The sequence below is a fragment of the Lepus europaeus genome, chromosome 13 (assembly GCF_033115175.1).
Source record: "Lepus europaeus isolate LE1 chromosome 13, mLepTim1.pri, whole genome shotgun sequence".
NCBI classification, from domain to species: Eukaryota; Metazoa; Chordata; class Mammalia; order Lagomorpha; family Leporidae; genus Lepus; species Lepus europaeus.
In genome coordinates this window covers 21049922-21062286 of record NC_084839.1, presented here as the reverse complement: position 1 = coordinate 21062286, position 12365 = coordinate 21049922, and the positions used below count along the sequence as shown (strand labels likewise).

General features: G+C 42.5%; 1 protein-coding gene across 2 annotated transcripts in view; it reads left to right on the top strand.

The window, feature by feature from the left end:
- ATAD2B (ATPase family AAA domain containing 2B) overlaps positions 1–12365 on the top strand; it is a 207040-nt gene that overhangs the window by 25661 nt on the left and 169014 nt on the right. For both annotated transcript variants that reach the window (XM_062209028.1, XM_062209027.1), the window contains exon 2: positions 9228–9379. In XM_062209028.1, coding sequence (XP_062065012.1) covers positions 9228–9379 — 152 coding nt within the window. The remainder of the gene's footprint in view (positions 1–9227; positions 9380–12365) is intronic.

Below are 12365 nucleotides of genomic sequence, written 5' to 3'. Positions count from 1 at the left end.
CCCTGAAAGAGTTAGGTTATAATTAGTTGGAAATGCTTTGAAGATGAAAAAGTTAGGGCTAAGCATATCATCTCCTATTAAAGGTGAGTTGTTAGTACTAGGTTTGAAGATAAAAGGTTTCCCAAAGCTTCACGTTAATTAAATGGTGTTAAAGTAATTATTTTGTATCTGTTTACATCTTGGTTGTTTGCCTTACCTAAATCCTTAGATTTCTTTGGAGGTCTCTGTTTTAGAGCAACCCTGTCGTGAACAGAGAAGTGATATAGCTGTTTGGATGATGTGCTCACACTGTTTGAACTGTTCTATGCCAAAGATCTTCAAACTTGTGTACTAGGAATCACTTAGGCCCTTGGTAAAAATGTTCCCACTCCAGAGATTCTAGTTCAGCAGGTTATATTTCTGTAATGAGTAATTCAGGTAATTACTGATTCAGGGAGTAGGTAGACAACAGATACTTCGGAATGGAATGGAAAAAAGCCTGTAGGACGTGAGAATGGCCAATAAATATACAGTTTCAGCTAAATTGATATAAATAATTTTATATTCAGCTTATTTTAAAAAAACTGGACCTTAAATATCTTACTTTTTTTGTTGTTAATTCAGTAATCTGTAGCACTTGTTTTTAAAGTAAGTTTGGGAAAGTACCTGCAGATGCTGCATGAAAAAAGACAACTTATCTAGTGAGTTTGTGAAATGTTACAAAAATGTAACAACATTACAGCTAGTAGGGCAAAAGGTTAATTTAGGTTCCATTCTTCAGGGGGATTTCATGAAAAGAAATGGATCTTGACATGAGCCTTGAAAGGTGAGTAATTTGGGCAGTGGATGTTTGGCCTATTCAGTTTGCTGCTTGTAGGGCTGGTGTTGTGGCACTCTGGGTAAAGCTGCCCTTTGCAATTCTAGTATCCCATATGGGAGTGCTGGTTTGAATCCCAACTCTCTGCCTCTGGTCTAGCTTGCTGCTTATGTGCCTGGGAAGGCAGTGGATGATGGCCCAAGTAGTTGGGCCCCTCTATCCTCATGGGAGACCCAAATGGAGTTTCTGGATCTTGGCTTCAGCCTGTCCCAGGCATGACTGTTGTAACCATTTGGGGAGTGAACTAGTGGATGGAGGATCTCTCTCTTCTGTTGCTCTTTCAAATCAATCAGTTATTCACTCTTAAGTAAAAAGATGTTGCTGGGGATGCCCTGAGTGTCTGCTTCCAAGTCCCAGTTTAGCTGAAGATTCCAGCTTCCTGCTAATGCACAGCCGGATTGGCAGCAGGCTCAAGTAGTTGAGTCCCTGCCACCCATGAAAGAGACAGAGATTGGGTTTCAGGCTCCTGGATTTGGCTTGGGCCAGTCCCAGGTGTTGGGAGCAAACCAGTGGATGGGAGACCTATCCTTGTGTTTTCCTGCCTTTCAAATACAATACAATACAATGCAATGCAATGCAATACAATACAATACAATGCAATACAATACAATACAATAGAAGGAATGATTCTTTGTTCTTATTTCTTAAAGAGGGTAAGGGATTGGTTTTTAAAATTTTTTTTAAAGGTTTATTTATTTGAAAGGCAGGGTTAGAGAGAAAAGGAGAGATAAGATAAAGAGAGATCTTCCATCTGCTGATTCATAGAGGCCCCATCTGCCTGGGGCTGTGCCAGGCCAAAGCAGGTATCTGGAACTCCATCCTAGTCTTGCATGTGGGTGCAGGGGCCTAAGCACTTGGGCCATCTTCTGCTGCTTTCCCATGCACATTAACAGGGAGCTAGAATGGAAATGGAGCAGCTGGGACTCAAACTGGTGCTCATATGGGTTGTTGGTGCTGTAGGCAGTGGCTTAACCTACTGAGCCACAATGCCAGCCCCTAGTGATTGGATTTGTTTAGAAGGAATAACTCTTGCCTGAGCTATTTAAATTGTTAAGGTAGTTTATAGGTATTAGTTTCAATATTCACAAATACACCTTGGCTACATGATTTTGCTTCCTCAGTGGCTACTTTTTGAATGTGTTGTATGATAATGCTTTTCAAACTCTAATATGAATATGAATTATCTGGAGTTTTTTTTTTTTTTTTAAAGATTTATTTATTTGAAAGGCAGAGTTACAGAGAGGCAGAGGCAGAGAGAGAGAGAGAGAGAGAGAGGGAGGGAGGGAGGGAGGTCTTCCATCTGCTGGTTCACTTCCCAGATGGTTACAATGGCCAGAGCTGGGTCAATCTGAAGCAAGGAGTCAGGAGCTTCTTCTGGGTCTCCCATGTGAGTGCAGGGGCCCAAGCAATTGGACCATCTTCTACTGATTTCCCAGGCCATAGCAGAGAGCTGGATTGGAAGTAGAGCACCTGGACTTGAACTGGTGCCCAAACGGGATGCCAGCACTGCAGGCGGCGGTTTACCTGCATCACCACGGTGCTGGCCCGCTAGAGGTTTATTAAAATGGTTTCTGACTCAGTAAAATAGGGGGTGCAATCTGAGATTCTACATTTTTCATTTTTTTTTTTTTAACCAGGCAGAGTTAGACAGTGAGAGAGAGAGAGACAGAAAGGTCTTCCTTCCGTTGTTTCACCCCCCAAATGGCCACTGTGGCCGGCGTGCTGCAGCCGGCATGCTGCGCCGATCCGAAGCCAGGAGCTAGGTGCTTCCTCCTGGTCTCCCATGCGGGTGCAGGGCCCAAGCACTTGGGCCATCTTCCACTGCCTTCCTGGGCCACAGCAGAGAGCTGGCCTGGAAGAGGGGCAACCGGGACAGAATCCGGCGCCCCAACCAGGACTAGAACCCGGGGTGCCGGCGCCGCAGGTGGAGGATTAGCCCAGTGAGCCGCTGCACCGGCCTTACATTTTTCTTTTTGTTTTAAAGGGTTTATTTATTTATTTGAAAGAGTTGCACAAAGAGAGAGAGGCAGAGACAAGGAGATAAGGAGATCTTCTATCTGCTGATTTACTCCCTAGGTGGTTGCGACAGCTACGGATGGGCCAGGCTGAAGCCATGAGCCAGGAGTTTCATCCATCTCTGCCCCTGGGAGGCAAGGGCCCAAGTACTTGGGCCATCTTTTGCTGCTTAGTAAAGCAGCCGGGACATGAACCAGTACCCATATGGGATGCTGACATTGCAGATGGTGGCTTTATCTGCCACACCACTACACTGGCTCTGAGATTCTGTATTTCTGAGGTGTTCCCAGGTGATACCCATACTCTTGGTCCATAGACTAGGTTAGGAGTGTCGAATGTGTTGGAGGAGTAGTTGAGTTAGGTGTCCTCCATGGCACTCTTGCCCTGGGAATCCAATAAATATCCTAGGGTGGAGTGGCTGAGATAGTATAAAGGGTGGGATTGGAGAGGGCAAGGCTCTGGGGAATTGAAATAGCACAATTTTAAAAAGCTCACATTGTTGAAGTGGAATAAGTGTGTTTATTGATAAATTGTCATCACATGATTGAATTATAACTCAAACGGCATTTTTAAAATAAGATTTACTTATTTATTTGAAAGGTAGAGTTTACAGAGAGAAGGACACACACAGTGAGAGAGAGAGAGAGAGAGAGAGAGAGAGAGAGAGAGAGAAAAGAGAGATTGATCTTCCATCTAGTTCACTCCTCAAATGGCTGCAGTGGCCAAGGCTGGGCCAGGCCAAAGCCAGGAGCCAGGAGCTTCCTCTGGGTCTCCCATGTTAATTCAAGGGCCCAAGTACTTGGATTGTCTTCTGCTGCTTTCCCAGGCACATTAGCAGCTGGATCGGAAGTGGAGCAGCCAGGATTCCAACCAGTGCCCATATGGATGACTGCATTGCAGACTGCAGCTTTACCTGCTATGTCACACTACCGGCCCCCTCAGATGTTTTTTTTTTTTTTTTTTTTTTTTTTTTTTAACTCTGATAAAGATAGTTTGGAAGCAGGTAACCAGCTTTTCTTGGGAACTTAGCAAATAGTGGTGGTTAGTTATACAACTAACATTTGTTAACCTTAATTGTAGGCATTCTAATGTGTGAATTTCTATTTTGTATTTTGTAAAAAATTTATTTGAAAGCTATCTATCAAAATTTATTTGATAGATAGATACATGGAAACAAACAGAGAGATATCCCATCCATTAGTTCACTCCCCAAATCCACCAACAGCTGTGGGTAGGTCAGGCCAAAGGCAGTAACCACAAATTCAGTTGAGGTCTTCCACAAGGGTGGCAAGGACCCAACTATTTGAGCCATCACTGCTGTCTCCCAGGGTGTCCATCAGTAGGAAACTGGAATTGGGAACTGAGCCAGGACTTGAACTCTGGTATGCGATATGGTGTCCCAAGTTTTGTTTTAACCATTGTGCTAAATGACCAACCCTGATATTTAAATTCTTTTTTTTTTATTAGATTTATTTATTTGAAAGGGAGGGGAGGAGAGAAAGAGAAAGAGAGATACATTGTCTGTCTACTGGGTCATTCCCCAAATGCCTGTAAAAGCCTGGGTTGGGCCAGGCTGAAGCTAGGAGTGAGGAACTCCATCTGGGTCTCCCATGTAGGTGACAGGAACTCAAGTACTAGGGTCATCATCTGCTGCCCCCTAGGTGTATTAGCAGTAAGCTGAATGGTAAGAGTGAGGTAGCTGGGCATCTCAAGCTATGACTTACTTCTCTGAACCACAGTGCTTTACCCTGATGTTTGATTTCTTTCCTTTTTTTCCCTAAGATTTATTTATTTATTTAAAAGTCAGAGTTACAGAGAGAGAAGGAGAGACAGATTTTCCATCTGTTGGTTTCTTCCCCAAATGGCTGGAACCACCAGGGCTGAGCTAGGCTGAATCCAGGAGCCAAGTGCTTCTTCCAGGTCTTGTGAGTGGTAGGGGCCCAGGGATTTGGGCCATCTTCCATTGCTTTCCCTGGCATATTAGCAGGGAGCCAGGTTGGAAGTGAAGCAGATGAGACTTGAACTAGTGCCCATATGGTATCTTGGTGCTGTAGGTGGTGGCCTAGTCTGCTGTGCCACAGCACCAGCTCCCCCTGCCCAATGCCATCTCACTAGTCCAAGTGATCAATTTCAGTTCACAATTGATCATAATGAAAGGATGAAGAGTCAAAGGGATCACATAAACAAGATTAGTGTCTGCTAATACTAACTAATAGAATAAAAAAGGGAGAGTATGATCCAACATGGAAAGCAGGATACACAGCAGACTCATAGAATGGCAGATGTCCTAAACAGCACTCTGGCCTCAGAATCAGCCCTTAAGGCATTCGGATCTGGCTGAAGAGCCCATGAGAGTATTTTAGGCATGGAAAACCAAGACACTGGCAAAACAACAACAACAACAACAACAAAAAACCAAACAACAACAACAAAAAACAAATGAAAGATCTCTGCGAGTGAGATCCCAGTGGAAAGAACGGGCCATCAAAGAAGGAGATACCTTTCTCAGAAGGGAGGAGAGAACTTCCACTTTGACTATGACCTTGTCTACTAAATAAGATCAAAGTTGGCGAACTCAAAAAGCTTCCATAGCCTTGGCAACTCATGACTAGAGCTTAGGGAGATTACTGACACCATAAACAAGAGTGTCAATTTGTTAAGTCAACATCAGGAGTCACTGTGCACTTACTCCTCATGTAGGATCTCTGTCCTTAATGTGTTGGTCAATGTGAATTAATGCTATAACTAGTACTCAAACAGTATTTTATACTTTGTGTTTCTGTGTGGGTGCAAACTGTTGAAATCTTTACTTAATATATACTAAATTGATCTTCTGTATGTAAAGAGAATTGAAAATGATCTTGATGTTAATGGAATGGGAGAGAGTGGGAGATGGGAGGGAAGTTATGGGGGGGGGGGGTAAAGCCATTGTAATCCATAAACTGTACTTTGGAAATTTGTATTTACTAAATAAAAGTTAAAAAAAAATTCATTTATTTTGAAAGGCAGAGTGACAGAGAGAGACAGACAGACTGACTGACCAGAGAGGGGTGTCTTCTATCTGCTGATTCACTCCCAAGTGACTTCCATGGCTGGGGCTGGTTCAGGCTGAAGCCAGGAGCCAGGAGCTGCAGTACTTGAATCATCATTTGTTGATTTTTCCAGATGCATTAGCAGGGAGCTTAGAAGCTGAGCAGCTGGGATTTGAACCAGCATTTTGATATGGGATGTGGGTGTTGCAGGTGGCAGCTTAACTTGCTGCACCATAACACTAGCCCCTGAATTTCTTATTGCTTTTCCTTTTGTGCATTTTAGTTCTTGCTGGGGCTGGCATTGTGATGTAGTGGGATTACTCGCTGCCTGTAACACTGGCAGCCCATATGGTTGCCTGTTAAAATCCTGGCTGCTCCACTTCCAATCCAGCTCTCTGCTAATGTGCCTGGGAAAGCAGTGGAAAATGACCCAAGTGCTTGTGTCTCTCTATCCATATGAGAGACCCAGATGAAGTTCCTGGCTTTTGGCTCTGGCCTGGCTTAGCCTCAGCCGGTACAGCCATTTAGTAGTGAACCAGTGGCTGGAAGATATCTCTCTGTCTCTGTAACTCTGCCTTTCAAATAAATAAATCTATTTTGAAAAAAAATATTTATTTTATTTATTAGAAAGGCAGAGTTAGAAAGAAAGAGAGCAAGGTCTTCCATCTGATGGTTCACTTCCCAGATGGCCACAGCTGTTGGAGCTGGGACAATCCTAAGCCAGGAACCTGGAGCTTTTCTTGATCTCCCATGTGGGTGCAGGGGCTCAAGCACTTGGACTATCTTCTGCTGCCTTTTCCAGACCATTAACAGGGAGCTGAATCTTAAATGAAACAGCTGGAACATATAGTGCCCAAGTGGGATGCCAGTGACAGCTTTACTTGCTATGCCATAATGCTGGCCCTGAAATGGATAATTTTTGTATGTTATTCTTAAAAGAGAGTTGTAGCACAAAAGGGAACAAGTAAATTTCTCATTTTCATGTGGTAGCTTGTTGAAGATTGTCATATATAGCCTTGAAATACTGATAGATTGTCAAGTCATAGTAAAATACAGTATTAGCATATGAATGAAATATTCTTTAATGAAAAGATTAATCTTCCCTTCTTTCTCTTTCCTATCTCCCTTGAACATCCAGGGAATTACAAGGTGAAGAGAAGGGTGCTGTGCAAGACAGTGAACTTCCTGTAGTCTGAAGACTTGGGTTGGGGAGGGGGTATGATTAAAGTGTGATAGAGGAGGATTCTGGTTTAAAGATTGGATACATTGAGTAAGTTAACTGAAAGAGCAATTAAGTGTATTTGCAAAAAAATGTTTATTTTCATCTACTTGGAGGGCAGTTATGGGGGGAGAGAGAGAGAGACTAAGAGATCTTCTATCTACTGGTCTACTCCCCAGATGGCTGCAACAAGACCAGACTGAAACCAGAAATCTGGAACTGAATCTGAGTCTCTCCCTCTTGGATGACAGGGATTCAAGTACTTTAGCCATCATCTGCTGCCTCCCACGGTGTGCAGAATAAGGGATTATAAAGCACAGAACTAAATCAGATGTCATGAGTTCATCCTAATATAACTGAGTGAATGAATGAAGGGACAGGGAAAGCTCTTTTTTTTTTTTTTTTTTTTTTTGACAGGCAGAGTGGACAGTGAGAGAGAGAGAGACAGAGAGAAAGGTCTTTCTTTTTGCCGTTGGTTCACCCTCCAATGACCGCCACGGTAGTGCGCTGCGGCTGGCGCACCGCGCTGTTCCAATGGCAGGAGCCAGGTGCTTCTCCTGGTCTCCCATGGGGTGCAGGGCCCAAGCACTTGGGCCATCCTCCACTGCACTCCCTGGCCACAGCAGAGAGCTGGCCTGGAAGAGGGGCAACCGGGACAGAATCCGGTGCCCCGACCGGGACTAGAACCCGGTGTGCCGGCGCCGCAAGGCGGAGGATTAGCGAGACCAGGAGAAGCACCTGGCTCCTGCCATCGGATCAGCGCGGTGTGCCGGCCGCAGCGCGCCAGCCGCGGCGGCCATTGGAGGGTGAACCAACGGCAAAAAGGAAGACCTTTCTCTCTCTCTCTCTCTCTCTCACTGTCCACTCTGCCTGTCAAAAAAAAAAAAAAAAAAAAAAAAGTAGAATTCCAACTAATAAAGGGTAGAGGTCGGGCAGGCATTTGGCATGGTGGTTAAGTCACTGCTTGGGGATGCCTGCATCTGATTAGAGTTCCTGGTTTGAGTCATAGCTACACTATTTCCTATCCAGCTTTCTGCTAGTGTGTAGCATGGAAGGCAGCAGGTGATGGCTTAAGTCCCTTCCACCCATGTGGGAGACCTAAATTGAGTTCTGGGCTCCTGGCTTTGGATTGGTCCTGCCTTGGTGGAAATGATGGAAGATCTATCTCTATTTTTGTCTCTGCCTTTCAAATGCAATGAAATTAAATAAAAATTTGTAAAAAAAAAAAAGTAGAAGGAATCATGAAGTTAGATGATTACCATCATAATGGTATATGATAATAGTTAAAAATTGTCAATGAATGCTAAGGCTGGAGGGTGGAGATTTAATAAGGAATGGGATATTGGTAAATTACCAGAATAATTCTCTAAAATCTAACTAGATTCATGGGGAAAAATATTGGGTTTATAGGGGAGGAAGCTGGCAGACACCAACTTTACAAAGTGGTCAAGGTTAATAACCCTAGTGATAAGTGGGTAGATATAGAACGCATGGCATCATTTCTGTATATTCTAAGAATATATGGCCTCCATGCAATTATGAGGAATACCATCTAGCCCTAGACTGAGGGGGTTATCCTGGAGGATCAAATGCCTGTAAGACAAGGCATAAAAGATTGGGAGAGAGTGGAAACACTCACTGTGCTAGTAGATGGAAGTCTGATAACTAAATGTAGTACATATTCTGGATAGGATCTTGGACCTAAAAGAAAAAAGATAGACAATTTTGGGTAAAATTGGTAAATTTTTGGGAAAATTTTTGTCTGTGAATTAGCTGCGTTACACCAGTATTGATTTCCTGATCGGGAGAATGAAAATGCAGTAGAGTATTTTGGAGCATATGAAGAAAAATGTCATAGAAAGGTGTATACATACTTTAAACAATCACACACTTTGTCTTGAAATTTTTCAAAATAAAAACAACCAAAATATACTTTTTTGGTTATAAATTTAATCTTTCTAACTTGTTTCTTTACTTATGGATTAATATATTTTACTGTATATATTTATTGATTGAAAAACTACTGTATTTGATTATCCAAGAATGTTAGGAATTTTATTTGTCTTAATAGGAATAATAAGTATATTTTTATGTTGTCTTTCAGAAAGTTGAAGTTGATGGTAGTTTAAGTGATAGCCACGTTTCTCCTCCAGCCAAACGCACTTTGAAACAACCTGATTCTGTTTGCAAAGACAAATCAAAGTCACGAAGCACTGGTCAGCGAGAGGAATGGAACATATCCACTGGACAGGCCAGGTGAGGAAGGAGTCCTCATTGCTTGTCTCTTCCTGAATTGCTTATTGTGATTTAAGGCTGATATCAATGCTGATTTTTGTCACTTATAAAAAACTGATATCTAAAAATATAAGTTGATTGTACTTAAATATGTTATAATTTTTGTCTATAATTTTATTTTTTCCAAATATGCTGCACGATATATTTGTTATATGAAGATTATAGTATATTATAGAAACTTAATTGCTAAAACAGTAAAGGACTTTTCTAGATCTTGAATATGTATAAATATTTATAGTTCTGAAAGTTTATATAAAACGTGTGGTTAGAATTTTATTACTATTTGAAAAAATAAAGCCTTCCCTTTTAGCTTTATTGAATATTCTGTTTGAAGTGATTTAATGAAAGGTATTGAAATTTTAATTTTTAAAGAAATGTTTTCATCCATTATCCAGTTTTCAACTTAAATTCATTCTGTAGTTCACTGTGTATCAAAAAATCTTAATTTCTTTGTTTTGAAGGAAATGGTAATATTTAGAGAGGATAGTCACACACACAGAAAAGATTTAAAGATTGAAATCCAGAATCTCTTTTATCCAAAGTATTTCATATAGAAGTGTAGTTGATCTGCCAATTGCAAACAAAATTACAAATGAAGTCCTTGGTTTTCATTCCTTCTACAAATATTTAAAAATATTTTTAATTTTTTTTATTTGTTGGTTAATTCTGGGCATTGTTACTTCTTACTTTAAAAAAAAATCTTTGGGCTGTGAAGACTCTGACAGTCTGTGTCCGTTTGCTGGTACCAGCCTCCCCCCCACCCTCCTCCCAGTAGTCTGTGCTTATTACAGTATGTTTTGTAAGAGGTACCATTTAAGTTTTTTGTTTTCCATTGTCTGGGAGCTAAGTGGAAAAATACATGAATCATAGTCTGTTGATTTTTTTTTTCCCACAGTCATATATTCTTGAGATGAAACAGCTCTAAATCATTACAGTGGTGTTACTTTAATTGAGTACTGCTATTTAATTACACTTGCAGACTTGATCAACGTGGTGTAATTTGTATTCTGCATTTATTACATGAATGAATCAGGCTTCATTTTTCTGGATAAATTTTCCTACAAAATATTCTTTTATAGTTAAAATTTATTCAAGCTTATCCATTTACACCAGATTTCCCATATTTACCCAGAAGATCTTCATGTAAATTGGTCTTGATCATGTCTTTCATATAAAGAGGCCTCAAAATATTTGTTTTTTTTTAATTTTTATTTTTTTAAAGACTTATTTATTTATTTGAGAGGCAGAGTTACAGAAAGAGGGAGAGTTACAGAAAGAGGGAAATATATATAGAGAGGTCTTCCATTCACTGGTTCACTTCCCAAATGACTGCAATAACCAGAGTGGGGTGATTCCAAAGCCAGGAGCCAGGAGCCTCTTCCAGATCTCCAGGGTACAGGGAGCCCAAGCACTTGGACCAGCCTCCACTGCTTTCCCAGGCTACTAGCACAGAGCAGCACTGGAAGTGGAACAGCCTGGACTCCAACTGGTACCCATTGCTGGTGCCGTAGGTGAAAGCCTAACCAGCTAGGCCATACTGCTGGCCTCCGAAATGTTTCGGAAGATTGGAGATCAAGATGGTTATGCTTCTATTTAAGTATCTTTTTTTTTTTTTTTTTTTAAAAGATTTATTTCTTTGTTTGAAATCTGAGTTACAGAGAGAAAAGGAGAGACAGAGAATGAGGACTTCCATCCACTGGGTCACTCCTCGAGTGGCCACAACAGCCAGAGCTGAGCTAAACAGAAGCCAGGAGCTTCTTCTGGGTCTCCCATGTAGGTGGTAAGAGACCCAGGCACTTAGGCCATCTTTTTATGATTTCTTAGACACATTTACAGGGAACTGGATCAAAAGTGGAGCAGCCAGGCTGGTGCTGCTGTAGCTGGTGAAGCAGGTGCTTGCAATGCTGACATCCTGTGTAGGCACTGGTTCGAGACCCAGCTGTTCCACTTCAGATCCAGCTTTCTGCTTACATGCCTGGGAAGGTAGTGAAAGATGGCCTAGTTGCTCAGGCCCTTGCACCCATGTAGGGACCTAGAAGAAGTGCCTAGCTCCTGGCTTCCACCTCGCCCAGCCTCAGCTATTGTGGCCATTTGGGGTGTAAACCAGGGAATGGAGGGTCTCTCTGTCTCTGTCTCTTTGTCTCTGTCTCTGTAACTCTGCCTTTCAAATGAATAAATAAATCTTAAAAAAATGTGGAGCAGCTGGGACACAAACTTGTGCCCATTTGTGATGCTGGTGTCTCAGGCAGCAGCTTAGCCTGCTATGCCTCCAAGAATTAGTATATATATTTTTTAAAGATTTTATTTATTTATTTGGCTGGCGCTGCAGCTCAATAGGCTAATCCTTCGCCTGCGGTGCCGGCACACCAGGTTCTAGTCCCGGTCGGGGTGCTGGATTCTGTCCCGGTTGCCCCTCTTCCAGGCCAGCTCTCTGCTGTGACCCGGGAGTGCAGTGGAGGATGGCCCAAGTGCTTGGGCCCTGCACCCCATGGGAGACCAGGAGAAGCACCTGGCTCCTGGCTTTGGATCAGCGAGATGCACCGGCTGCAGCGTGCCGGCCGCAGCGGCCATTGGATGGTGAACCAACAGCAAAGGAAGACCTTTCTCTCTGTCTCTCTCTCTCTCACTGTCCACTCTGCCTGTCAAAAAAAAAAAAAAAAAGTTTTTATTTATTTATTTGAGAGAGAGAGAGTTACAGACAGTGAGAGGGAGAGACAGAGAGAAAGGTCTTCCATCCACTGGTTCACTCCCCAAATGCAACAACAGCCGAAGCTGGGCCAATCCAGAGCCAGGAGCCAGGAACTTCTTCTGGGTTTCCCACATGGTGCAGGAGCCCAAGTGCTTGAGTCATCTTCTACTGCTTCCCCAGGCCACAGCAGAGAGCTGGATTGGAAGAGGAGCAGCTGGGACTAGAACCGGCGCCAATATGGGATGCTGGTGGTGCAGG